Consider the following 25,946-nt stretch of genomic DNA (forward strand, 5'->3'; position numbering starts at 1 on the left):
ACTTCTCGTATGAAGCCTGCTTCTAGGAGGCCGGCCGTTTGCTTGGCTACCTCCTCTGCTCTTTCCGCCGACATCTTTCTCCTTCGTTGAGCCACTGGGCGTGCTTCCGGTTTGATGGCTAGGTGATGTGAAATGATTTGTGGATCTATGCCCGGCATGTCGGCTGGTGTCTATGCGAACAGGTCCCTGTTGGCCCTTATCATTTCAATCAAAGGCTCTTTCAACTCGTGTGGGAGGTTCTTGTTAATGAATGTGAACTTTTCCCCTTCGTCACCGATGCTAAATTTCTCCAGGTCCCCTTCTGGTTCCGGCCTCGGGTTGTCCTCTACTCTGGCATCAAGGTCGGCTAGGAATACGCCAGATGCTTCCTTGGACTTCTTTCTGAGGGAAAGGCTGGCGTTGTCACAAGCGACCGCCGTCTCGAGGTCTCCTCTTATGGTCCCTATGGATCCATCATCGGTGACGAACTTCATAACTAGTAGCTTGGTATTGATTATGGCTTCAAAATCATTGATTGTTCTTCTTCCCAAGATGATGTTGTAGGCTGTGGAGTCTCGGAGGATTACGAATTCGGCCATCGCCGATCTTCGGCCTTGCGTTTGTCCTACCGAGATCGGTAGGGAAATGACTCCGTCTGGTTTAATGAAGTGGTCGCCTAGCCCGATAACCCCGTGCTGGTGGGTTGTCAGGTCGGCATCCTTCAGCCCCAGTGCGTCGAACACGTTGCGGAACATGATGTTTGAATCCGCCCCAGTGTCGACAAGGATCCGTTTGACGAGGCCGGTTCCCACTCTAGCCGTTATGACCATGGGAGGGTTTTCCGGGGCGTCGTTGAACCATTGATCTTCTGGGCCGAAAGAAATGGACGGAGGTTTTTTGGTACTCTGCATCGGCGGAGATGAGATCGCCAGAACCTTGGCGTCTTTCTTATGTGCCGACCGGGATTTTGGTGCAGTGTTTTTTGCCGTTACCACGTTTATCACCGTGAGGCCGTGGTCTCTGTCTTCGGGTTCTTGTCGCCGCTTGGCCGAGCGTGTCTTGCCTTCCTCGTCCTGATCGCGATAACGCCTTCTCGGCTCCCTAATGAGATGGGAGAACGCTGCTAGCTTTCCTTCCCTTATCGCCTGTTCTAATGCATCCTTCAAGTCGAAACAGTCTTGTGTTTGATGGCCATATCCTTTGTGGTAATCACAATAAAGGTTCTTGTTTCCACCCGTACGGTCCTTAAGTGGTCGGGGCTTCGGAAGGATTCCCTTCTCGGCAATTTGTTGATAGACTTCCACGATGGGGAGGGTGAGTGGAGTGTAGTTTGTAAACTTCCCGACTCGAGGGAACGGCCTAGGGGCTTTGTTTGATGCCTCCTCCCTAATCTTTTCTTTTGCTCTCTCCCCGTTGCCACCGGACTGCCGAGCTTGGCCGTAACCGGACTGCCGCTTATTGGCAGCCACGACTCGGCTGACTTCCTCGTCGTTTATGTATTCTTTGGCCACCGTTTGGATTTCATGCATCGTCCATACCGGCTTCGTGGTAAGGTGTTTCCGGAAGTTCTCGTTGAGGAGGCCGTTCGTCAGGCAGAGACTGGCCACCGAGTCGGTCAAGCCGTCGATTTCCAAGCATTCGTCGTTGAACCGATCTAAGTATCTCCTTGTCGGCTCTCCCTGTCTCTGGGTTACCCCGAGGAGGTTGATAGGATGCTTGGCCTTCGCTATTCGCATTGTAAACTGAGCCAGAAACGCGCGGCTGATGTCTGAGAAACTATAAATGGAACCTTGAGGGAGGCCATTAAACCATCTGATCGCTGGTCCTGCTAAGGTTACCGGGAAGGCGCGGCACCTTACTTCGTCACCTACTCCCTCTAGGTTCATCCTAGCCTCAAAGGCCGTGAGATGTTCTAGAGGATCTTGAGTTCCGTCATACCTCATGTCCGTTGGTTTGTCGAAGTGTTTCGGCAACCGGACCTCGAGGATAGATCGGTGGAACGGCGTGACACCCATTATTACAGGTTGTCGTGTTCTCTCGGTTTTCCCATCTCCGTCCTCACGACCTCTTGCCGTTCGGCGAGATTGTCTGCCGCGAGAGTAGATGACTGTGTCATTCCGTCTTCTCGGAATGGGTGATTCCTCTTGCGTGCCCTCTGCTTCCGTCCGGGATGCAGGCATACGCCGTGAGCGGCTTCGGTGAGAGCTCTCTTCTTCCTCGCCCCCGGGAGACGGGGTGTAGCTTGGATCGGTAGACCATCCATCCCTCTCCTGGTCGGCTAGTTGTCGTTCTAGGTTCTGGACCCTGTGGCGTAGCTCCTGCATTATTATGGCGCTATCGCCGCCCGTTCCTCCGAATGGTCGGGTTCTCGTGTGTTGTTGGGGGGATCTCCGGCCCCCCCTTTGCGAGGCGACGGAGACTGCCCCCTCCGCTCCGGCTGCTCGAGCTCGGTCGCCGGGACCTGGCGCGACTTCCATTCAGGCAAAGAAAGTCCCCACAGACGGCGCCAATGTTCGTTGTCGGATTCCAAACAGGTCGGGTGGATAGATGTAGAGGGGAGATGCCTTGGCTTGAGTCGCGTTGCTTGCGGGTAGTCGAGTAGCCGAGCACTTGTCGTGATGAAAGGGGGGTGCCACCTGCAAGGACACTCCGACGCTTAAGTCAGTAATGTGCAGGCGAGCAGAAAATAGGGCTGGAAGATGTGACGTACCTCGGGGGAAGAGCCATTCTTCCCCTTATATACATGTCAGTGGTGGGCCCCGTGTGAGGTTAGGCCCATGATCCCAAGGGCGCTGCCCTGCAGCCGTGTGTGGGTCGTACAGGACGCGTGTCCGGGTCGGTTGGAATGCAGGCGTCCGGGTTGGGTAGAGCTTGGGTCGGGTTGACCCGTGTGGACCTTGGGCTGGGTCGTAACATCTCGTTTACAATATAAATGAGATAAAAAAAGATATATTTATTTCGATAAATATTTTTTAAATTTTTTATTTTAATAATTATTAGATTTATTTAATTTATAAAAATAAAAAATCCTAAATAAATGTCAAATTTTAAATTTTATATTATGTATAATAATTTATTGATTAACAATAAAAAAATAGAATTCATATTTTCACCTAATTAGTTGTTAATTTATTAAATTGATAAATTTTATAAACAATAAAAAAATTAGAATTTAACTAATATTTATTCTAAAAACACATAATAAACTTACTATTAACAAAAAATTTAAATATTTTTATTCAATAAATATAAATAGAGATATTAAAAATTTAAGTTTTTTATATTTTTAATCAAAATTTTCTTAACTTATAAAAACATATAACTTTCGGACACAAGAAACATAAAAAATTAATATCTTTAGTGCAACGGTCTCGAAGTAAATGCAATGCTGAATGTGTAAGCAGTGTGGGTTACAGGGTCAGCCATACAGAATCCGTTGACCCTTGTGCTCCAAGTGTTCATGTGTTCCACCACCAACTATTTATGTTCTGTACTCAATTTTTTAAATCAGGCCAAATGAATTAGGTAATTTATTATAATAAATAATGAGAATTAAATTTATCAAAATGAATAAAATAGAAAATGCATATTAAAATATATTTTTTATAATTTATATAAAGTGTGACAGGAGTTTCGCAGTTTATTAATACACGTAATCTGCTATAAAAGTATCGTAGATTATGTGCTAGGCGAAATAAGCATAAATCGTGACAGGAGTGTTGTGGTTTACGTGTGGATATATAACGTGCATAAACCGGAGTGCAACGGTTTATGCGTTAGTGAGCAATTTGCATAAACATAAAATGAAGTATGTGTATAATTAACAAAAAAATACATAACACACACCTAATTCAATGGAAATAAACTAAGTACAAACACATATAATACAAAAATACATGACAAATCTGACATACATAGGTATCGATGTATCGTCAATGAAAACATAAAATAGTAAGCTACGGCTCCCGCTTGTCCTCATCCTCCTGTTGAGAGTCATGTCCAAATGCGCCCAGGAGATGCGACCATGTACCACATATGCTAGAGGATCCGTCTCACTTTGCCTGGCCTCTGGTGCTGCTGTGCTAGAGGATCGACGGGCATGCCCACGCCATATGCAGATGGAGGCGTCCCTCCCATTCCCAATCAACTGTCATACGGGCCGCCAGCAGACTCATTCAGATCTACGTGTAGCTGGGGCTGGAACCCATGAGAGTCAGACATTTGTGGCTGGTACCGCTGCATATCCTGCATATCTGGGCGGTACCCCTGCGCAACGTCCATCTGGGTCTCAGGCATCTGATCCTGTGGCTGTGGGGTCTGCTGCTGAAGATGCATAGGATTGTCATCCCGGATGAGATTTGCAAAGTTGGAGTAGAACTGTGAACTCCCAACCTCGTGGTCCATATCCATCGTGAAAGTCGGACCCGTCAGGTCATCATACGTCTGGCAAGGGATGTCATGGTATATCTGGGAGCTCAAAACATGTGTAAGAGGAACCTCCTGAGTCTCCGCCCCTGCCTGCTCAGTAGGTCTATCACCAGTACCACCGGATGCGACCCCTGATGAACCACCCCAACGCTGAGGATGGCCACGCCGGACACAGTGATCGGCGTGTCCGACTCCGTCACCACCAGATCTGTCATCCTGAATCATGTCATCCAGCCATCGCCACTCACGGTCTGTAGCTCGAGTACCAATGCGTCGTTGCCGCTCGACGCACCTGTTATCAGGCACGTCTGGCATCGGAACCCTAGAAGGCGTCTGGGACGACCCTCTCTGAACAACATCCTGACTGATATCCTCGGCCCTAGGATCGGCAATCAAGGAATCCGGTGACAGAAACCTATGGGCACCCTGAACCTCTTATGAAACCAGGTGAAGTGGACTCTATACTGCTTTACCTTATTATGTGGTGGAAGTTCGCCAAACAGTTCTTGAAACCACTCCCACGCTGGTTTGCCTTCTTCCATAAACTTCTCAAAATTTGTAAGGCACTCGATATAGGTAAACCATCCACGGGAAGGCCCAACTAGTATGCTACATCCTGCAGCGTGATAGTGCACTCTTCAAAAGGCATATGAAAGGTACGCGTCTTAGGACGCCACCTCTCAATGAAAGCGCTGACTAAGGGCTCGTCCAACCAGAACCACCTGGCGTTGAGCCTCGCCAGGTGGTACAAACCGGCCCTCTCCAGATAGGGTATGATTCTGTCATGCAGAGGCATGTTCTGCTGCCTCCGAACACTATAAATACACCTAGTCGGTTGGAGCATGTGACAGAAGAAACCAAACATATAAAAAAATCAACACTAATTTAAAGTAATCTAACACAAAAAGTACAATATTTAAGTTTAAACAGGTAACATACAGTTTCTATTTTCTAATAACAAAATTCAATAAAAGCCATAAACGATTCACAGTCACAAAAATACAATATTTTCTAATCTAAATTAATTAAATACTACATTTTTTGATTTAAAATAATAATTTAAATCTAAATTTAAATACCTAAATCACTGTCATACGAAAAATATTATGCAAAATATATTAACTAAAAATAATCAAACTAACCTTTTCGTTTATACTTCCAGCAAAAACTGCGTGCCTTCGCCATAGTCCCGACTCCGATCTCCACTCAACCAACCCACACTTTTCTCTCTTTTCCTCTCTCTAAAAAGCCTCTCTTTCTCTCTCTAAAAAATTTTATCTCCCGCACAAATGTAATCCGCGATACCCTTCAGCGTATTTATACTAACGCATAAACCGCTACACTCTTATCGCGGTTTATACTTATTTCGCCTAACACGTAATCTACGACACCCCTATAGCAGATTATGTGTATTGATAAACTGCGAGACTCCTGTCGCAGTTTACATAAATTCTAAAAAAAAATATTTTGGTATGCGATTTTTATTTTATGCATTCTGATAAATTTGATTCCCACATTATTTATTATAGTAAATTGTATTTTATACCTTTGTAATACCTATATTTATATTTTTTAATTATTTTAAAAAAATAAATTGATGAAGTATCTTTTACGGACTCGAATGAGGTGCACTCTTTATACTTGCGAGCGCCGCCAACTTTTGAAAACTGGAGACTTGAACTCACCAAACACATTAACAAAAGAGTCGCACTCACCCTCTCATCTTCTAAAAAATTATAAAAGGAGAAAAATCATATAAAATTTTATTGTCTTAAAAAAAGGAGAGAGAATAACATAATCAAACACTATAATTCAACAAATATTTCATGCTAACATTTTAAATTGAAAAATGATATGTTGTGAGCTCTGTTTTTGTATAAAAAAATAAAAAATTTCCAGTTGTTGAGTTCATTTTCTCTTGCACTCTTGACTCCATGAGGCTAAATGGAAAGTGTACCATTTTCCTTTTGAGACTTGCGATATCAACATGCACCTACCCCTATCCCCATGTTTAGCAATTTGCTGTGTTCGATTTGATTGTGACTCTTTTTTGAGCCCAACAAATTTCTTAAAAAAAAAAAACATCATTTTTATCTAATAATAATAATAATAATAATAATAATAATAATAATAATAATAATAATGTGATGTTCTATATTTTCATGGGTGTAAGTTTGTACGACTTTACTTGGAAGCCAACCGAATCATACATATATTTCCCAACATAATTTGGAAAAAACATTTTTTTATATTAATTCACCAAAAGTATTCAACAACAATATTGTAATTGTACTCTATCAGTCTATCCTTTTAGGAAATAAATATCTGTATAACTTATTTCATTACTATTTCTTTATAAAATATAATTTAAAATACCAAACTTTTTTGTGAGAAAGGAAAAAATAAAATAAAAATAACAAAACCAAATATCTCTATGATTTTTTTTAATTTAAAAAAGAGTCTAACCATGAATGCAAACTTGACATTAATGCTGTATGTAATTAATTAACAATAATAATAATAATGTATGCATGACTGAGTATAAATCGTCCCTACTTCAGATTCAGATCTTTGCCCTGACACCAAAACCAGTCACCAAACACTCCATAATAAGCCATTGATTAAAAAAAAAAGCACCAAACTCTGCAAAAAGTTCTCTCTCTTCTTTTTCTTGGTCTCTGTTTCTGTCTCTGTTTCTCTGCTTTTCTCTGCCTTCTGGTTTTTTCACAATAACCGTAACCATGTCGATGTCAATGGCAACTTCAAACCACACTCTCTTCCTCCACAACCCCACCAACCTCACCAACACCACCAACCTTTTCCCAATAACCACCACACGCACCGCCACCACCACCTTCAAACCTATCTCCATCAAATGCACCGCCACCACCCGAACCCAAGCGCCACCACAAGCCTCCACCCAGTCCCAAGATCGGGTCTTCAACTTCGCCGCCGGCCCCGCTACCCTCCCCGAGAATGTCCTCCTGAAGGCCCAATCGGAGCTCTACAACTGGCGCGGCTCAGGAATGAGCGTCATGGAGATGAGCCACAGAGGAAAAGAATTCCTCTCAATAATCCAAAAAGCAGAGTCAGATCTGCGAACCCTTCTCAATATTCCGTCGGAATATTCCGTCCTCTTCCTCCAAGGGGGCGCCACCACCCAATTCGCCGCCATCCCCTTAAACCTCTGCACCCCACAAGACACCGTTGATTACGTCGTCACCGGTTCTTGGTCTGACAAAGCATTCAAGGAGGCACAGAAATACTGCAAACCGAAGGTGATCTGGTCTGGGAAATCCGAAAAATACACAAAGATTCCATCTTTTTCTGGTTTGAATCAATCCACGGACGCCAGGTATTTGCATATTTGCGCCAATGAAACAATTCATGGTGTGGAGTTCAAGGATTACCCTACACCCAAAAACGGTGTTCTTGTTGCTGATATGTCCTCAAATTTTTGCTCCAAGCCTGTGGATGTGTCTAGGTTTGGTTTGATCTATGCTGGTGCACAAAAGAATGTGGGTCCCTCCGGGGTCACCATTGTGATCATAAGGAAAGATCTGATTGGAAATGCTCAGGGTTTGACACCTGTGATGCTGGACTACAAGATCCATGATGAGAACAATTCACTGTATAACACGCCTCCATGCTATGGAATCTACATGTGTGGTTTGGTGTTTGAGGATCTTGTGGAGCAAGGTGGGTTGAAGGAGGTTGAGAAGAAGAACAAGAAGAAGGCTGAGATTTTGTACAATGCAATTGATGACAGCAAAGGGTTCTTTAGGTGCCCTGTTGATAAGTCTGTCAGGTCATTGATGAATGTGCCTTTCACTTTGGAGAAGGCTGAGTTGGAGGTTGAGTTCATTAAGGAAGCTGCTAAGGAGAAGATGGTGCAGCTCAAAGGCCATAGGTCAGTTGGAGGAATGAGGGCTTCGATTTACAATGCTATGCCTTTGGCTGGTGTTGAGAAGTTGGTGGCTTTCATGAAGGATTTCCAAGCAAGGCATGCTTAGAAGCTTCAAAAGGAAGAAGGAAAGGAATACACTTTTATTCCCCATGCTTTTGTCTTTTTTGCTACTACACTCCATAAAGTATCGCCTATGGTTCAAGGTTTTTGGCTGATTTTGATTTGGCTATTAGTTAGATATGTCTACTTTTTATGTTTTTTAGTGGTATGTTTGATTTTGAAATTTGGGTCGGCAGGGAAGTGCTTTCATTGCACTTTGCTATTATTGTCGGCTACAAAGTTAAGTATAGCTTAGGTTCCAACTTATGCTTGTTTGGGGTTGAGTCTCATGTGATATTTTATTGGATGTTAGATGAAATATATTCTCAATAAATTGAATGAGGATGATAAAACATGTTGAATTACTGTGCTATATTGATTTCCATTACGTATGTCTTATCTATTATTTGTCTTCGTATTTGGCATCCAAACTCAACGAAACCTGGCATTGCTACGTTAGAATAATGAGTAGACACAAGACAATTCTGAATTTGTGCATCGAATCTATCAGATCAGCGGTTCAACTTCGTATTTCTGTTTAGTGTACTTTCCTGTAATTATTTTTGCCATTGTCCACCCTAATTCTAGTGATTCTGATTCCGTACTTTGCGGCTCTTCATACCATGCTGCAATCAGCAGTTGGCAAGGGGAGAGCAAGTTGATAAACCCAAACATGGTTATAAAAAAAAGCTGGGGGACGAGAGACAAAACCGCAGCCACAACCACAAGTTAAATTTACCGTGGATTATAAAAGGAAGAGTAGTGATAACTGATAAATATTGAAATTTTGCTAAGGACACAATTAAGGTTTTACAATTACAAATTGTTTATTGAAATTATCTAAAAGAAATATCAGAAACCTTAAATAGGCCGGAAGATCTGAATGACATTGGAATATTGGATAGCAATACGTTTTTACTCGAGGCATTTTATTACCCCCTCCAAAATAAAGGGTTTCATTTAATCATTAAAAGACGCATCCAGAGAACAGTTTATCAAAAAAATTTACGCTGCAAGAGAAATAAGATGCTTATATATCTTTGTAGGAAGAATTTCAAATATTACAGGTACATTTTATTAATTTTAACTGTTGATTTTAATTATAAAAAATATATAACATTAATTAAAATCAACAGTTAAGATTACTGAAACACCGGTACTTTCCTTTCTTATATAGTCAACCAAGAAGCAATTTGCGAACTTGCGGAATCAAACTCTCCCATTGCAACTCAGCTCGCTCCTAGTTAACCATAATAATGTTAATGCGGCAAAAACATTTTTTGTGTGCCAAGGAAATAGAAAATATTAATGAAAACTCGAACACTAAAATTTCCTTTAGATATATCATCATGACTTACAAAAATGTGAACTCAAAAAGGGAATTCTCACTCCTCTAGCATTGTCAAATTCAAATTTCATAATTCAGAATGAAGACATATGATACAGTTCTCTCTAGCAATACCTTTCGGCTCAATATAATCAAGGGTAAAAAATGAACTATTCTATTGTTCCCCAGCCAGATAATCAAACTGAATATCTCTCGAGTTTTCTCCCTTCCTCCGTGTTATAATATTTGTTGTATGGTATAACCCTTTGGTGTTTCTTTACAGCTTCGGAACACTTCCATTGAACAATGCAATCAACGAAAGATATATCTAATTTACAGATACAAACCTGGTTTGCCAGTAAAAGTGAGTACACAAACAATACTTCTGGAGCTGTTTTGGCAGAAGCATATGGTCTCACAGCAACAAGAGAATTCTCCGGAGCTCCTATTTACATCATTATGTAAATGAGAATCTTGAGAAAAGAGAGAGGCCAGATCCTGAGGCATCATTCGTAGGATTTGGTGATGCATCTGCTGAGTTTTGATATGCCTGTTGACACTTCTGCATCTGTGCTTGCAATTCAATAGCAGAGGAACATCTTCGTTAAATTCATATACATAAATGAAGTGTTGGTTTTAAATTAATTTACTTTCAGTTTGTTTGGAAATTATGGAAAGAAAAATGGACAATGTAAAAACAACAAATGTTCTTCCAGAGACATGCTTATAGAACATTTTGCCGGAGACACATCCAAAGTCTTACACATGTTATTTCTGCATGTTAACAGTACTTCAAAGTATTTATAAGAACCCTCAAATTTAACTAAGGGGATGCAAAAGAAAAAATGAATGACATAATTACTTTACTTTGCACAACCTCATTTCTTCTCCCTGAAATAAGATATACACAAGGATGCAAAGTGAGGTAAAAGATGACAAATATTACCTCTTGTGGACTAAACTGGAGAAGCATCCCAATAACTGGTAGCAATACCTCCACTTCACCTGGTCACACAATTTTCATTATCATATTAAATACATGCTTTTCACTAGAAATAGAAAAATAAAAGATTATCTGCTTCCTTTGAAGTTTATACCTGTCTCAAGAAGCTTTAAGATAACATTTTTCAAATATGTCATATCTACGCCTTCCCTTTTCTTTGATCTATCCATGTCACGAAGCTCAGCCTTTAGTATTGCTTCCTAAAATCATAATATTGGAAACACATAAGGGAAACTACGACTGTAATTACAGATGATATCATTGTCCGTATAGAGAAATTAAATCTCGTCTATATCATATGCAAATACAATTAAAATCTCAAGAAATGCAAGCAATCATATACCTGTTGGCTGTGGAGACGATTCTCTCGTTCAAGCTCCTCAATTTCTTCCTGAATTGACAGCAATGTTATACATTATACAGAATATGGGGATGGAATTGGAGAAGAGGTGATAGATCAAGACAAGACATACTTGAAGAGCTAAGATATGGCGCTGTGATCGTGCTAGTTCTTCTTCTCTTTGAGCTTGTTGTCTAGCTAGGAGCTGACAGTAAAATAGGATCGAGGATCCAATTATCAAGGCAATAAAACAGGTTGCAATGTAGAAAACTTTCAACGCAGATACTCTTTACAATATACATTAGTGATCAATTAAAAGCGGGAATGGAATTACACCATAAATTAGGAATAAAGACATACCAGAATTTGCTGTTCTGCAGCAGAGGGACTTAAATTCATTGAATCCACTTTATGCGAGCCTGTCCAGAACAGTTGAAATAATATTTAGATCCAGAAAACGTTATACTAGAAAATCACCAGATATTTGAAACAACGAAAATATACTTAAAATGCTAAGCAAGCAGAACAATTTCTGCCAGGATATAAATGAATTAATACCTGTGTTATAATTATCATTGTCACTGTGGTCAACCTGAGATTATAGCACAGCATTGTCAGACCAGTAGAATAAATATGCAAGATCACATGAATGTTAAGTACCAGATCTATGTCTCAATAATCATATGATTTACTAAAAGCAGGAAAGGAAAAAAATAACATAAAAACAAAAACCTGTGGTCTTGATTGAAGAGATTGACGAAGATTCCTATTATCATCTGAAAGTCTAGATATTTCATTATCCTTCTCCTCAATCATTTTATCAGCAATATCATGAAATGAAGCATGTTCATCCTATGAAGGGGAAAAACAAAGAAGGGGAAAAAACAATCAGAGGAACTAAAGTCCATCAGGCACATGTTTAAGAACTTTAATATCACCTTCAATTTTTTATATTGCAGTTTGAGCTCTTGCAACTCCTTTTGCATATCTTGTGCAGCAGTTGCTTCGTTTTCAGCCTTCATTGAGTCACATTTGACTGCAAAGTTAAGTTGAGGTTAAACCTTCTAAAATCAAATTCATACAAGTATAAGCTACAATTTAATCAGGCATCCAAGGTTTGTTACTTCGCCACGTTTCTTCTACATTTTTAAGGCTTAGTCCCCATTCTTCTTTCTCCTTAAGGTGCTGAGCATTAGCTGAGTCAAGCTTTGTTTCTAAGCTCCTTATTAGTTGCTTCGCATTTTCAAGGGCCGTCTCTCTGAAATTTATAAATAAGTTGTTGAGACTGCTCAAAATTAAACAGCGAAAAATAGTCTATCCACTAGTTGTAGACAAATCATAGCACAAATCAATGAGTTAAAGCCAGATTTGTCACAATCAATAATTGTTATTCATCTTTTGCTTCCAAGTATATTTTAGTTGTTTGTACGTATTCGAACTGAGGTATCAGATAAACAAGCTAATTAAGAGTTGACAATCACAATAGCACCTTTCTACAAGCTCTCTCTCATGATTCGCCATAGCAGACTGAAGATCTTGAATAACTTTATCCTTTTCTTCTGTTACCGATAATACTTCATTTTCAGCCTCCTGTAGAAAATTAACAATGTGATTTGATTACTGACTAATATATCTAGATCTTATTCATAGAATAATGATAAGAATGTACCTTTAGGGCTTCCTCAAGAGCTTTGAGTTGTTCAGAGTCTTTAGCTGCAGCCAGTTCTGCATCCTTCTTTTGAAGAAGTGCATGTGCTCGAACTTTGTATGAAGAAAATTCCCTCTCAAGACTGCATATCTGAAGGCACAAACCCCATGTTATAGAGCACAGTCAGCAGATAAGCAGTTTTGTAACTGAAATGGGACTAATCCACACTTTTAATTGTTCAAAGATCAGGAAAGAAAAAACATAACCACCCATGCTTCCAAGCACAGTTTTCAATAAAAGGATTTTTGTCATGAATTTGAGTTAGAAACATCAGATTTACTGAAGCAATGACCATTTTACAATTTTTTGGAGAATATTAAAGAAGAATATCACACAAAAAAGTTCACTCCCATACCAGGCGTCATTTGACATTACATGAATCACATACCATAGCACACATGCTACATTCAAAGAGGAAGCACCTTGATGCGGAACCAGTAAATGTTATTAAAATAAGTTCTTTTGGACAGCAAATGTCATCAACAATTTCTTTCATGCCCATATCAAGAGATACAGAAAAACTTATGGCATACAAGAGACACGCTACATCTAAACAGTTTAATAACTTTATTCAATTTCTACCAGCTAACTAGCAAGGGAAGATAAATTAGAACCTCTTCCTTGGCAGCCAAAAGTTCAGCATCTCTCATACTGAGAATCCTGGTCTGAGCAGAGACCTCCGATTCCAGCTGACCTGGCAATTGTCAAAAACATAAATATACATTTTAAAATGAATGCAACAAAGCTTTCAGAAGTATAAATAATTTACTTCTTATTTTGGCTACTTCAACTTCTGCACGTATGCAGTTGCTTTCAGCAGTTTCAAGTTTCATTTTGAGCGCCTGAGATGCAGTCTCCCAGCTTGCTCTTGCTTTTTCCTGAACACACCAAGCTTGAGATTAAAGGAATGATATCCAGTTATACGAAATAACAGAAAGACTACCACATTTCTAAAGCTTTCAAGACTTAATTTCACTTTAAACACTCTTTTCATCGTCTATGCAAACATCAATCAATCCCCTTCCCCCCTGGGGACAGGGTAATCTACATAGAGTGGCGGGAAAAATATTGACAGTGACTGCAATAAGATAAAGCATAGGAAAAGATGAAAGCATTCTTAGAAATTTTAGAAATTCAGAATCATACATGCTCTTGTTTTAGGTGAGAAAGCTCCCCCTTCATACTTTCCAGAGATGCTCTAAGTCGTGCTGCCTCCCCAGATGAGGCTGCCTCCATCTCTGCAATTTTAGATTCTTTCTCTGCAACTAGAACCTGGATATTACATGTTAGTGGATTGAGATGGGTGAGGTCATTGGAAGGCAACTGCCATATTTTAACTAACCTCATCAAATTATTAAGAACAAATTAGAGCGAATTAAATTGGAAGATATCCAATATAGAGAAAGCATGTGAATTTCCTAGCGGCATCAAGTATTCAGCACATTCTGCTGATATCTCTAAAGCAGATAAATTACAGGCCTAGTAACCACTTGAGAATAAAACCAAAACCATGTTGAAATTTAGTTTTCGGTTGTAGCTTTTGAGCCCAAGTCCACCCAAACATGGTCACTTATGTAACCTTCACAGGCCTCTACATAAAATTTCTTATTCATAAAGAACTAAAGCATGAAATAAAAAAGACAGCTATTCTTAAATAATCCTCAGATCTAGGAATCAATGCCCTTCAAAGTTCAAGCCCCCATCTCCCAAGAAATGGAATATTATTTTCACCTCAGCAGCATCTTCCACTCCTTAAATCATGTCAACAATGAAAAAAATATTCATGACTATAAAACTCACCTGCAGTGAAGAAATGGATTCAGTTGCCTTGCTTCTATCGGACAATGCATCATTAAGTTGAGCCTCCAAACTTTCTATATTCTGCAGTAAACAGATGGATTTAATTACAAAGCACAACTAGATACAAAATACGCAATATAGAATACCTTCTTTTAATTGAATAAGTAATCTAATTAGGGAGAAAATGGATGAGGGAAGAAGATATGATATCCTCCTAAAAAGGTAGGAAAACAAACCAAATATGAAAAATAATATGCTTGTACCTTTTGATGTTTAGCTGAGAGCTCCGCTAGTGCAGCTTGTTTTTTTTCATCAGCAGCCTGAAGCAAACCTCTCATATCTTCTAACATCTGAGTTATCAAGCATTAATTTGAGATATGTAAAGAACAGAAATATATATATATATATATATATATATATATATATATATATATATATATATATATATATATATATATATAAACGATTATTGGTTGATTTGCTATCAAAAATTACAGACATAAGTTTCATGAAACAGCTATTATTGTAAAGAAAAGTAAAAACTATAGAGCACAAGAATTTGAAATATTACAAAATAATGCCAAAAATATTTATGAAAGTCACATTCTTTTTTGATAAAATAATAACAACAACAAGAACCACAATAACAATAACAATAATAATACTGAAGAAAGAAGAAAAAGAAAAAAGAAAAAAAAACAGGTACTTCAAGTTTTGCATAAAAGATTAAAAGCCTAAGTCTCATAAGAGGATCTAACTTAATAGAGCGAGCTGAGTAAAGAATCTAGAAGAGTCTAGAAGCTGTTAGAGCAGTTATAGGAATTGCCAGCTAGGATAGATTCCCCCCTAACAGCCCCTAAAATGTGAAGACCATTCTACCCCCTTCATCTAGTGTGCTGAACAGTAACACTCTCCTTACTTCTCCTCACTTATGTATATAAGTACTGGTTCAGTACTCTAATATGAACAGATTCTGATTTCTGCAATTCTGTTTTTTTCTCTCTGCTTTCTCTCTCTCTCTCTCACACACACACACACGCACACAACACACTTTCTCTTCTCTGAATTCTCAAACTCTATTACAACTCAACTTAGTCCACAACATCCATTTAAGGAAGGGCTAGAGATATCAAATAGTATTCTGGCCTAAACAATAATACAATTTTATTGTTGAGAAGAGGCTATATAAATAAGCTTGATATAGTAAGAAAATTGCTGATGCCATTAAGGCATTAACTATCCAGATGCAAGGCATTAACTATTTAGTTTACAAGCATAAACAACGAATTTAGTTATACATACAACATCCACAAGGAGAATAATACATTAGGCAGAATAAACAAAATAGTTTGAAGTGTGAACCTCAAAAACTGAATAAACATACAGGATGTCTAAATCAATAAGCACTTTCTCAACTAAAAAAGGCAGATCATTTGCACCTGTTCTTTTTCTGCAAGAGATTGTTGCAATGACTCAATGGCACTCTCTTTAGGTTGCAAAGAACGCCGTAAATCCTCAATAGTATCTCGAAGTCTGGCCAACAGATTTTTAAACTATTAATTATAAAAGGCATGAGGTACTCTGAATTCTCCTTTATTTCTTTTAATGTAAAGTATATTTTTTGTCTCTCAAGTCTTTTGAGAAGTTTCAAAACTACCTCTAATGTTTAATTTGATTCAATCTTTTCCTTGATGTTTGAAATAAATTTCAATTCTACCCATATTGATAATATTTTCCAATTTTAACCCTAAATTATCATCATCATCATTTTCTTCTCTCCCCACCAAGCCACACCAACATTATCATCATCATCACCACACCATCGCCACCCTCTGCTCCCCCCCCCCCCCCCCCCCCAAAACCAAAAAAACAAGTAATATATCTAACACTAACAATATAAAAAAGGTACACAAGTTTCTAGCTAATGAATATGATTATATGAATGTACGCAGCTAACCATCTCCAATCATGATGGTAGGAAAAATCTGAGGTTTTACCTGTTGTTTTCACCTCTTAGATGTTGCCTATCAGCATCCATTCCTTTCAATGCATCATTTGCTTGCTTCCTCGTGCGTTCTAGCTCTTGTTGTAATGCTGACCGTTGGGATGTTGCTTTCTCAGCAGTTTCAGTCACCTCATTGAATCGAGCCTCAAGATCATCTTTTTCCTAAGAATGAAAATCACAACAACAAACCAAATAAACTTTCTATATTAATATTTTGAAAATAATCAAGCAAACTGCTGTAAGTGACTAGGTTGCCTCGGATATTTTCTTGAATCTTGTCTCTTCTAAAAAGCTTTCGTTTTTTCGAAAGAAAAAAAATATAAATGAAGAAATTCATTTAGACAAAGGGAAGAATAATACAAGATAAGGGATAAGATATAACACATAATTTTCCAATCCTTCAACATGTTTGAGAGAGAAAATCCTCTATAAAGATCATGGGCTTTGTACCAAATAAAAGCCAAACATGTAAAGTTGTAAAACTATCCCACAAAACATGTTTGTCAAAAAATTTGTCATTGAAGGTGCCAACAAAAAACTCCAAATAGTTGTGTATAATGCACAGTGCCACAAAGATTTTGCCTCTTTCCAACTTCCAAAACCAAGAAAACATTCTTTTTCTGTCCAAAAAAAGGTTGCTTTGTTGATTCCCTAAATCAGAATTCCCAACTTGTTTTGTGCTAAACTGCTAATGTACAAGATTTTAAGGGGCCTAAGGTTCTTAATTAAAAGCCAGACCATCTACCTGCATTAAAAATTTCAATCATAAAAGACAGCAAACAAAGGAGTAATGCCATTTAGATTAACTATTAACATGGTTACACTTCATTTTATTAGATTAACTATTAACATGCCACAGAAGAATATAGCGATTGCAGTATTGCTCACCTTTTGAACATCTTGAATACGCTGCTTTGCTCGTTTATGAAGCCTGTTAAACTTTGAGTCAAGTTCAGAGTACTTCTCTTCACGATCTTTTATTTCTTGCTCCAGTTTTGATTGAGCTAGAAAAAAGAATAAATTAAATTAAATTTTAAAAAAAAAGGGGGGAAAGGTAATAAAATGCATTCATTCTAAGAAAGATATATCATTTTATAGTGATATCAATTCTATTATTCATGAACAGTGAGCAGTAACATAACATTCAATGTAGGTCATTATTTTTTTGCTTGGCTTTCACTGTTTCATACAAACAAAAGTGGAACAGACCTTCTGCGAGCTTTTCAGACAGCTCCCTGGCCTTTGCTTCTGCCTCTGAGTATACCGTTTGAAGGTGCTTCAAAGCCTCTTCAGATGCAAGTCTTGTTTGTTTTTCTACCAGAAGTTCTTTATCTAGTGCTTGTATCCTTTTCTGAAGTTCTTTCACATTGTCAGATTCCCCACCTTCTGGACCACCAACTCCTTTCTGCAGACTAGAGTCACTATGTACATGGTTTACATTGCGAAATCCATCAAACTGGGACTTCAAGAATTCATTCTGAAATCTGAGGTCAGCAACCATTTCTAGAAGCTGATCATAACTATCAGCTGGACCTTGATCGCCGTCGAATATACCATTTTCCATCTGAAGATCTCTGTTGCTACCATGTTTATGATGATGATGGTGCTCATCAGACAATTGCGACTCCGGTATTGAAGAATCTTCTACACAATTTTCCATAGTTCCCAGAGTATCACCTTCACCAGATGCCATTGGCTTCTTGTGTCGCAACTTTTACCAGAGTGAGCTGCAATTGGACACAGTCAAGTTCCATGAAAGCATGAACCTACTACTTTAGCTTAATATGAGTTAAGATTGAAATTCTCAAATAGACAAGTTCATAATAAATATCCTTGGCGACTTAAACCTTATGATGTCAAAATTGGATAACAGCGAGAGAAAAAGAAGTTATGGTAAAACCTTCAAATACCAACTCGAACATTACAACTTTCAGTTCATAAGAAAAAGCTTAACTACAAATTTAAAATGCTCGATACAAGTGGAAATAACAATCCAAAAATAATTGAATAGATCTCACATAGCTTTTGACCAGAACAGATGAGCATGTCAGAAACTAAGTTATAGAGGACACAAAACGAGCTCGGGTTTAGTTTCAGTCAATTTCCTTTGTCGAAAAACGTTGTGAGCCACGCAATGAGATTCGAATTCAAAAAGAAAACACAGTAACATTGCGAATTGGGAGAAAGCATAATTGATTGTATTGCGCAGGAGGTACAGGGAGCTCGGGATACAGAATCAACGAGGAGGAAGAGAAACTTACCGAAGGAACGGCGCTTGTCCGATTTGGAAGCGGGAACCGCCGTCCGCTTGGGCGTGGGAAGGTGGGATCGGCGGTGGCAGAATGGATCTCAAGCCGCAGTGAACGGAGGATGAGAAGGAGATAATAAATCGATGCCGTTCGTAAATGGCCCTCTCACGGTGTCTGTACATTTCTTTTTTTATTTCTTCTGCTTCATACGAGGAACTCACGATTTGGATCCGGCGTCAAAATTGTAACTACATCAACTTGATGAGGGTATTTTAGTAATCGCAAGCATCGTACTGTTTCGTTTTTGTTTTCCTACCATTTTCATCCTTTAGTGTATGTAAAGGCGTTGTAAGTTATAAAAATTATTAGATGATAATTTAGTTATAGTGAAAATTCACGTGGAGTCGATTTTACGTGAAGTTGATACATGAGAGTTGTTAGATGATTTAATTTATTTGATTAAATTTATATCTAATGGCTCTCAGGTATTGATTTCACGTAAACTCGACTTCACTTGAATTTTCACTTTTAGTTAAATTTGTCAAATTATCTAATAGTTTTTAAATATCAATTTCACATGAAAATAATTGTATATAGGGTTTTTACCTTATTGTATTTACCCTTTTTGTATTTTTTGTTAATATTTTTTGGGATAAAAAAATTAAGAGATAAATGTTAAATTGGAGATAAAAATTTTTATTATGAAAGAGAAATGTGTGCAATTCAATTCTATTGGTGGTACATATGTTTTTATTTTGGTACGAGAATAAGTAATTGGTAGGTCCGATTATATTGTAAGTTGATTTTTTTAATTTTTTTTAAGATCAAATCTAATGGTCAGATTAGTTTTTTGTGATTTTTAAAAAAAAATTATAAATTGGAGGTCTAATTTTCGTTCCTAACAAATCAGATGATCCGATTTTTATTCCCAAAAAAATCAGAGGTTTCGATTTTCACATTTTAAATAAAAAAGTTTCACATATGAGAATAACACTCTTATCCATAATCATAAAAAACACCATTTCCACTCCAATATAAAAAATAATTTGCGACAAATTAGTATTCGAAAGATTTTGACATTGACAAATGTTACCTAATTTTTGTTATTAATAAAATAATTTTCGAAATATTTTAAAAGTTTGACAAAAAATACTCAAACGTAAAAGCATGACGTCACATTGAATTGAAAATACTGATTTGGCAATCGGAAGAGTTTTAGTGATGGTGGATTGGTGGTAGAGAACTCCGATGGCGTTTCCGGCGAGGAGGGGTCGAGTGAACGCGTATCGGATCGGATCGGATATGGCCAAAATTTCGATCCAATCCGCACTAAAATCATCGAATCGGATTGGATCCAATATCCGTAGTTTTTAAACCTATATCCGATTCGATATGCGAATCGGATCGGATCAAATATCGAATATATCCACAAAGCACAAAAATATTTTTAAAAAGCTTATTTTTATTAAAAATTATTAATAAAATTCTTTCTTTCTACTATTTTAAATATGTTTACTCTTAAAATAATATTAAACATATTTTTCTTATAACACAACATATATGATCATTATTAGTTGAAATAAAACATAAGAAGAATATTTACTTATTTATTTATTTATTTATTTTTGCGGATCCGCAGATATGTGGATACCTATATAAAATCTGTAATCTGATCCTATAAATGTGCAGATCAGATCCGATACGGCGAGTAAACCAAATCGACTTGAGAGGGAGTCTTAAAAAAAGGTAGACAAAAAGGTTTCTGATACGAGTAACGGCGGAGGAGGTGAGTGAAGATATTAGGATTTCGAGTTGGGGTAAGGAGGTGAAGGAAGAGATTAGCGAATCAAGCCCCCCTCATCGCCGGAAATGCCATCAAAACTCTCTGCCACCATCACTAAAACTCTTTCGATGGCTAATGTGACATCATGCTTTTACGTTTAGATATTTTTGTCAAATTTTAAAATATTTTAGAGATTATTTTGTCAATAATAAAAGTCAGATACCATTTTTTTTGTTGCCCACGGTATCCCCCAATCCGACAGGTCAAGGACTAATCTGTCGCGGATCTGAGCTCCATTTAAGGGTCTACCACTGGCCAATTGATTGCTGCATGCACAAGGCGGGATTCGAACCTCCCGCTTAAGTAGACAAGTGAACTGACCACTCGACCCGCCAAAATCTTTCAGATACCGATTTAATATTTACCCCTAAAATCAATTCTCGTGTCCTATTTGCACTTGTTTTTCTCGAAGATAGATTGATGTTCTGTTATTAAAAAAATTTGTGCAGGGATTTCAATGTTTATGCCTTCATTAAATTAAGTCTAAAAATTAAATTTAGAAAACTTTCATCAAGCGAAAGGTTTTTTGCTCATTGACTTCATCTAAAAGAATCTCAAACTAGAGAATAATTTCGTGCATAGTACCGGAATGAAAATCATGAAATGTTTCATTAGCTATATGAGATGCCAATTTTATAGCTGCATCTATTTACATACATAAATTATGAAAATAAATAGTGAAGGATTATTTTATTTTAATTGTATTAAGAGATTATTTAAAACTACATAGACCATGAATAAGCTTTGAACTCACCATTTTTATGAGTGAGGTGCATTGATTGGACCAGAAGGATTCCATATAGTTTCTTTACTAGTTTGCTTGATAATACTATATGATTATTAGAGCTGTTGCCTTCAACTACATTGCAGAAATCAAAAACCATTTTATTATTAGCTTAATACTAACGGAATATTCTCCCCCAATAGAATATTAGAGGAAGGAGCATGTAGAGACACAAATAACATTACAGTAGCATTTTAGCCTTCGCAATACTGGTGCAAGCAACAAACAACCTCAGCACTCAGCAGCATAAATTACAATCATGAAAGTTAAATTTACTTTTACTACTGGCATCTAGACCTTGAACTGACTTTTATATTAAGATAACTATATAACTATATATCATAATCCTCCTTCCTTGGAAGATGGCAATGAATGTCCAATCACATCTATGCTACCCCAAATACTCAATTGCTCACATAATTTCTCTATGGATTCTGAGACCTGAAACACTTCAACACATTTCAACACACACACACACACACAAATGAGAAATTGAAGCTTGGTATTGGGGATAGAGAATCCAATTCATGAAGAGAGCTAATGATCCTCAAATTTAGTAAGGAAGAGAGCTAACCATTGGGCTTTTCATCTCTAAAGTTAGCAGCTACTTTGTAAAAAAATCCTTTGTAGCATCTACACAATAACAAAAAATGATATAAGTAATTAGGCAACTCCATTACTCATAAATAAAGGTGACAAAGGCAACCATAGCCGGATATTTAATTTGTACTATAAGTCAAAGCTTTATATGATTCAGAGGTTCCTTTATTGGTGGATTGTATTCATAAGTTGGTCTCAATATATATTTTCATGAGTAATAGATGCATAAATAAAATAAAATAAAAAAATGGTAGGTTAAAAAATCCGAAATTTACTGTGTAAAGGCACTGTCATGCAAACAGAAATTCAATGATATATATTCCATAATAATATGACACTATAAGCATAACTTCTATCAACAACTTTCGGCCAATTTATAACAGCAGCAACCAATCTGCCTAGTACACCACTTCACCTAGTCAAAGGACGGGGTATAAAGGAATTTTCAGTAATAAGTGATGCTCCAACAATCTGCTTACCATGTTTCATGGTTAAAGATGGGTCATGCTCATGAAGACCTCCAATAATATTTGCTGGTATCCCTGCCACAACACTTTAAAACAGAAATAAAACATCATTATAATAGTTAACATTTTATTACAAAACAAATCATTAATCAGGTAGAATTGCAAGTAATAATCGGTGTCTAAAAGTTATTAATTTATACCTGTGGGGAGGGACATCTTTTAACACCAGGGATCCAGCAGCTATCATTGAACCTTCACCAATTATTATATTCCCAAGTATAGTTGCACTAGCACCAATCAGCACACCTTCGCCTACCTTGGGATGACGATCACCTGTTCCCTTCCCCGTGCCTCCTAATGTTACACCCTGATAAATCACGTGTGTTACATAAATATATTAAAGAAAGCATCGTGTTGAAATAGCATTTGCTAAAAAACAAATTTTACTCCTAAACCCCTTGAAGAAAATGTTGGTAGTAATGATAAGTATCTGTTAAACGAGTATTATAAATGATTTTTTTATACTAGGAAAATAGTAGTAAAGCTGGAAATCAAAATCATATCAGCTTCAGAACTGTTTCCAGGTAATTATAATTTATATTACAAGCAACTTGGTCAAAGTACACAAAAAAAAATTGTTAGCTATTTTCTGTCAACTTTTTGTATAAAAAATATAAAGCTCTTGAGAGACATTGATTTTGAATAAAAATCTTTTTCTCTTATGAAAGGGTGAACTTAAAATTCACATAAAAGAATAAGAAGCAAAAGATCATAAAAGGAAATTAATGAAGAAACTAACTCACTTGCATTAATGAAACTCTGTTTCCAACAACAGCAGTTTCACCAATAACCACGCCAGTCCCATGATCTAATAAAATTCCCTCCCCAATTTTTGCAGCTATATGAAGAAGGAAAAAAGATAAAGGTGAAACTGTAAAGTTCAATAGCAGTAATAACCAAAGAGCTCTCGCTATCTTGAAAGGAGTGGCAAACATCCTTCAAGCCAAAACTCAAGAACTTTCTTCCTAAAAGCAAAAAGTAAGGATATCAATCATTTATATGCTTCCAAGAATTAAAGAAAAATACCTTCTGCGTCATCAAGTTCTTTCTCCTTTATTCAGAAAAATAAATTGCAAGTCACAACATGAAGCTATTCACAACGATAAGTGTTACTCTAAATAAACTCATTTCCTAAGATTAATCCCAAATATACAATCCCTTTACTTGTTAATAATGTCAAGTTGTACTTAAGATATTACACATTTGCAAGCAAAGATGAAAACAACATACCTGGATGAATATCAATTCCAAAAACCTGTTGAAGGAAAGATACCAGCTCAGATCATGAGCAACAGATTAAGCAACTTCCTTTTTAATGGTGTACTAAATCCCTTGTGTATATGGGATTTGTCATGTTTGACGAATAGGTACTTACCTCACTTACTCGGCTTTGCAAAGCCAAGGCCAAAACTTTGCGTCCCTGGTGCCATAATGCATGGGCTACTCTATAAACTTGCAGAGAATGGTAACCCTGTAAACAGAGTACAACATTGGATGTCAAAAAGTCCTACCAGAAAATAATGAAAGGAATTCACTGAGGTTGGAACAGAAATCCTTAGAAACAATCTGAATATTAACATGGAAACACCATGATATCAAAGCAAGGAGATTTGAATGGAATGCAGAGTTCAGCGCCATTTAATGATGTTGAAACTAGCTACTAGCACCCTTAACCCAGTAATGCAATTAAGTTGCAAAAAGAGTCACTCCTTTCTAATGAACTTATGTAAGGCGCTAAGGCTAATAAAACATAAAGAAAAAGAGATTACCTTCATATACAAAATTGCTGTGCAATATGACAAACAAGCAGGATCCCTATCTTTGAATGCCTGGTCAGAAAAAGCGACACGGCATAAGAATAAAATTCTTACTTTGAGGAATCTCAACTACAATAGCTAATTTGAACTTAAAATAAGTTATTCCAAACACATCAATGACGCCAAGAAAATAACAATATGCCTGGACATCAAGGCGAATGGATTGTTGAATATCTTTGTCATGCATGATCACATTGCAAAAAATATCAATCAGCTGGGTAGCCAAAAGGGTAGGATTCTGGAGCCGGTTTGCAATAACAAACGCCAACGCTTGCTCCAAGCAATCATGCGATAGAATGCTTGCATACAAGAAGCTGCTCAAGATTGGCTCCTTTTCTGCCTGCAAAGTAAAAAAGCATCGTCACCAAGAAAATCATAACCTATGCACTGTTGTATACACTGCAGCACCATATTCAAACACTATTTCTGAAACAATTCATGAACTTCCTAATCATTTCCAAAAATAATGAAAGTTCAACAACAATTCCACTAATCAAAATATAAGTAAACACTAAAATTTTCTTTCAAATCATACATACGGGAAATTCATACTTCAAAAACTAAGATAGTAATAGTAACAACGCCAATTTAAGTAACGATTTTTCTAAATTCTAAATTCTAAATTCATTCGGTTAAAATAGCCTCATAATTAAACGTGATTAATCACGAGTTGAGTAAACGATCCTCGGGAACCAAAAGAACAGTGAAAAGAGGCAAATCTTACGCACCTCCAACTTCGCTTCTTCTTTAACAGCCTCCCAAACTGGGTCAGACCCGTCTAACACGGACGCAGACTCCGGGTCGGACCCGCACATGGCGTAAACGGGAAAAACCTTCTCCAACCGGTACGCAGAAGAAGGAAGAGAGGTGCAGCTCTTGGAGTAGCCCTCGTCCTCGTCGCCGGAACCGAAAACGCCTTCGCCCCCGTGGATGCGGTGGTGATGGTGGTGGTGGTGGTGGTGGTGGTGGGACAAGTGTTCTCCGGAGAGCATGTCAGGACTAGGGACCCAGCGGCGGCTCAGGCAAGCCATGAGAGCCAGCCCACGCGCGTCGGGGTGGAGTGTGGTGTGTGCTTCAAATATATATATACACTCAAAACGGCGTCGTTGTGTCGTAATCGTGGATTCGTGGTGGTGTTTGTTCGTTACGATTTGGGTGACACTACGGTGCACTGGTTGCAAGTTTTTGCAAGCTGGTGCTAATATTACTCTCTGTTTTGGTGCTTCGAGAATCAGAACAATTGAGGCGAAGGTAAGTTACATATATCGTATATCATATGTGACGTGTGTTTTAGATTCGGTCTTAAATTTTTATTATTATTATTATTAAAAAAAAAATTGTTCAGAATGTTGAAAAAAAATTTAATTGGATTTTTTTTATGAATATATTTTTTTTGTTATTTTAAAAAAATTTATTTGTCTTATAATAATATTTTTAGAATTTAATTTTCTTGTAATAAAATTTATTAAAATCTTATTTATTGAGAATCAAAATATTCTATTAAAGATTAATTAAAGTGTTTACTCAATT

General features: G+C 37.5%; 3 protein-coding genes across 6 annotated transcripts; 1 reads left to right on the top strand and 2 right to left on the bottom strand.

Annotated features, from left to right (window-relative positions):
• The first annotated feature begins 6,189 nt into the window (after positions 1 to 6,189).
• LOC112747661 (phosphoserine aminotransferase 2, chloroplastic-like) lies at positions 6,190 to 8,786 on the top strand. The gene has a single exon (XM_025795813.3). The coding sequence runs from the start codon at positions 7,149 to 7,151 to the stop codon at positions 8,418 to 8,420; it is 1,272 nt and encodes a 423-aa protein (XP_025651598.1). The 5' UTR covers positions 6,190 to 7,148; the 3' UTR covers positions 8,421 to 8,786.
• A 932-nt stretch (positions 8,787 to 9,718) lies between these two features.
• On the bottom strand, positions 9,719 to 19,200 carry LOC112747660 (protein GRIP-like). Its single transcript, XM_025795812.3, has 22 exons — positions 18,858 to 19,200; positions 17,806 to 18,323; positions 17,485 to 17,600; positions 16,589 to 16,758; positions 16,031 to 16,124; positions 14,855 to 14,941; positions 14,592 to 14,672; positions 13,938 to 14,063; positions 13,561 to 13,669; positions 13,406 to 13,485; positions 12,753 to 12,881; positions 12,573 to 12,673; positions 12,208 to 12,341; positions 12,022 to 12,119; positions 11,816 to 11,935; positions 11,642 to 11,675; positions 11,444 to 11,502; positions 11,217 to 11,288; positions 11,087 to 11,134; positions 10,838 to 10,943; positions 10,687 to 10,745; positions 9,719 to 10,308 (listed from the first exon to the last, which is right to left on the bottom strand). Exons 2-22 carry the CDS (start codon positions 18,287 to 18,289, stop codon positions 10,198 to 10,200), a joined length of 2,418 nt encoding a protein of 805 aa, XP_025651597.1. The 5' UTR covers positions 18,290 to 18,323; positions 18,858 to 19,200; the 3' UTR covers positions 9,719 to 10,197.
• A 2,352-nt stretch (positions 19,201 to 21,552) lies between these two features.
• Positions 21,553 to 25,701, bottom strand: LOC112747663 (serine acetyltransferase 2-like). 4 transcript variants are annotated; one of them, XR_011872694.1, is made up of 10 exons: positions 25,145 to 25,701; positions 24,559 to 24,756; positions 24,369 to 24,428; positions 23,975 to 24,070; positions 23,830 to 23,854; positions 23,343 to 23,564; positions 22,740 to 22,906; positions 22,552 to 22,625; positions 22,047 to 22,105; positions 21,553 to 21,913 (listed from the first exon to the last, which is right to left on the bottom strand). XR_011872694.1 is itself a non-coding variant. In XM_025795814.3 (10 exons), the coding sequence occupies exons 1-9, from the start codon at positions 25,445 to 25,447 to the stop codon at positions 22,077 to 22,079; spliced, it is 1,047 nt and encodes a 348-aa protein (XP_025651599.2). In that variant the 5' UTR covers positions 25,448 to 25,701; the 3' UTR covers positions 21,553 to 21,913; positions 22,047 to 22,076. The 4 variants fall into 4 exon arrangements, 2 of the variants coding, with proteins under 2 accessions (XP_025651599.2, XP_029148936.1); XR_003814245.2 differs by having other exon boundaries at positions 21,553 to 21,921; XM_025795814.3 differs by having other exon boundaries at positions 23,343 to 23,437.
• Between the last annotated feature and the right edge of the window lie 245 nt (positions 25,702 to 25,946).

Source organism: Arachis hypogaea, chromosome 15 (genome assembly GCF_003086295.3).
Source record: "Arachis hypogaea cultivar Tifrunner chromosome 15, arahy.Tifrunner.gnm2.J5K5, whole genome shotgun sequence".
Lineage (NCBI taxonomy): Eukaryota > Viridiplantae > Streptophyta > Magnoliopsida > Fabales > Fabaceae > Arachis > Arachis hypogaea.